This window comes from Gastrolobium bilobum, unplaced genomic scaffold, assembly GCF_033153095.1.
Source record: "Gastrolobium bilobum isolate Gb01-03AN ecotype WA unplaced genomic scaffold, APGP_CSIRO_Gbil_v1 utg10035, whole genome shotgun sequence".
Classification (NCBI taxonomy): domain Eukaryota; kingdom Viridiplantae; phylum Streptophyta; class Magnoliopsida; order Fabales; family Fabaceae; genus Gastrolobium; species Gastrolobium bilobum.
The window spans coordinates 22,395-24,898 of record NW_026897370.1 but is presented as its reverse complement, the minus strand read 5'-3'; the positions used below and the strand labels follow the sequence as shown (position 1 = coordinate 24,898).

General features: G+C 43.3%; 1 protein-coding gene across 1 annotated transcript; it reads left to right on the top strand.

Moving 5' to 3' along the window:
- Positions 1-2,102: 2,102 nt before the first annotated feature.
- On the top strand, positions 2,103-2,504 carry LOC133306324 (uncharacterized). Its single transcript, XM_061506632.1, has one exon. It carries the CDS (start codon positions 2,103-2,105, stop codon positions 2,502-2,504), a length of 402 nt encoding a protein of 133 aa, XP_061362616.1.

Below are 2,504 nucleotides of genomic sequence, written 5' to 3'. Positions count from 1 at the left end.
ACGGAACCTTGGAAGAGATATCTCGCGAAAAGCAGAAATTGCTTTCTGTCGCGAAATATCCGGATATGATAACCGGATATGATAACCGGATATGATATCCGGATATGGATATCCTGATATGGATATCCTGATATGCCCCCGATAAATATCCGGATATTCTGGGAATTTCGAGTTGGGTACTGTTCTGTTCATACAGAATTGTATATTGGGTTTGTGGACCCATTATTGGTTAATATGAACCCCTGTAATAATTTAACTAAGTCAGAATCACTTAGATTAAGGGCTTACGGCTCTGGGAGAAGCCTAATGGCTTGAAACGAAAAAGGAAACGTTGTTGTTATGTCATGAACTATCAGATTATGAATGTTTATATGATTGCTGGTATAAACAGACTGTGAGAGTGCTCTTTGTGGACCTTGGGCGGTTGTGGACTCTTGACTTTGGATTGTTAGCTTGCGAGGTAAGCTTTCGTGTCCTCGGTTTTGCCCATTGTTGGTTCCACCATACCTCATGGAGGGATGGTTTATATGCATGATGTGTTTTTATGAAATGCTATTGAGTTGTTTTATTAAGTGCAAGTGCCTTATGATATGTATGTGGTGTTCCACCTAGACGGTAAGCCTGAGTATGTAGCGTTATACAAGATGGTGATTCTGTGGGTGGGGTGCAAGTGGCGTCTTGTACCGTAGGATGTAGACGTATGTAATTCCTACATGTTTATACTCTGGCCAATAGGATTCTGACACACATGACATGATTATATGCTGCATTGCACATATTTTGGAACTTATACTGTTTTACTATTTTAGAACTTATATTGCACATGTAAGTGAGCTTAGGGTGGAGAGATCCTTGAGGACCCATTGTCTTACTGAGATTTCTTTTTAGAGGTCTCACCTCGTGTTGGGGCATATTTTTAGGTTCAGGTACCTCAGGGGTTGATACCTCTGGCGGCAGGAGACCGTAGTTGAGTTGAGATGCATGCTATTTTTACTGCTATGCCTGGATGCTGTCTATGTTTTATTTTCATTATATTGTTATCTATGTTGAGACATTGTTTGGGCTTTGTTGCCTTATTTGGTGAGCATGGAGGTTGTCCATGCCACATTGTTTTGACTTTGTTGATTTAGACTCGAGTTGTATAATGTATCAGGATACTGTCCGGTCTACGTGTTGTAGTTCCGTGACTAGATACACACTTATATATATATATATGAGGTTATTCAGTTAATTATTTATTGCAATTTACATACAGGCTATATTTTAAAAGGTGTAAGTAATTAACTTGGTTAATAATAATGACGTCATAATTGAAAAGAAAAAGTTAGCTTCCGCATTTATTTAACTGCGCCATTACCATTTGTATGTTAATACACCGAGTGCACATGGGGTGTTACATTTTATGGTATCAGAGCACTTTCTAGGAAAAAAGCCTGTGTATTGCCATAACTTAGGATGCTTTGCTGTGTGTTTTGTCTGTTGTATTCTTTTGGGATTTACTATGATGATGCATGTGTGACCATATTGTGTGGGCCTGATCAACTCATTCATTGTGTAACTTGTGCAGAATCATGGTACTACCTCGGAGGAACCGAGAAACGAATGAGGGTCAGTTTGATCCTGTCCTGGCTGCATTGGCTGAGATGCAGGCGGCACGACAAGCCAACTAGGAGGCCATTAGAGTGGCCAATCAGGCTATGTTGGACACCATGAGAGAGGCTAACAGGAAGGCTACTGAGGATGTGCTCGAGGAGAATCGCCTGTCGAACATGACCATGATGAGGGTCATGTTGGAGGAGATAAGGGCTGGCCGCAATGAGGGTCATTTCCCTCCGCCACCACCTCCACCACCGCCGCCGCCTCAACCCAGTCATCAGGGTGGTCATGGAGGGGGTGGGGCACATGCTCCGGAGGACGACAGTCAGAGTCATATGGAGGGTGTCAGTCATGTCACTGGGATGATGCACCCCTATTTTGAGCCAGCTGAGGACAGAGACACTATTGACCATCGGCTGAATGCTTTTCGCAAGAAAAAGCCACCTTCTTTTGATGGATCTTATGATCTAATTGCTGCTGCAAGATGGCTCCAGGCCCTGGACAAGATGTTCAGGGTGATGCAATGTACGGATCTGCAGAAGCTGATGTTTGCCACCTATATGTTGGAGGGAGACACTCATGAGTGGTGGACAAATACCTCTCAGGTGTACGAGTTGCAGGGTCATGTTATCACAAGGCCATTCTTTGAGGACTTATTTCTGGGGAGATATTTTCCTTGTGATGCTCAGGAGAGGAAACAAGGAGAGTTTGACCGATTGGTGCAAGGCTCGAAGACTGTGGACGAGTACTCGGCAAAGTTCAATGAACTGGCCAAATTTGCATATTTTCGTATTGCCATGCCTACCCCGACATTTCTGTCTTCTAAGTTCCGTAGGGGACTTAATGAGGAGATAGCTGATAGGATAGTTGGAGCGGCATCCAGAGATTTTGGCAAGTTGGTTCAATAG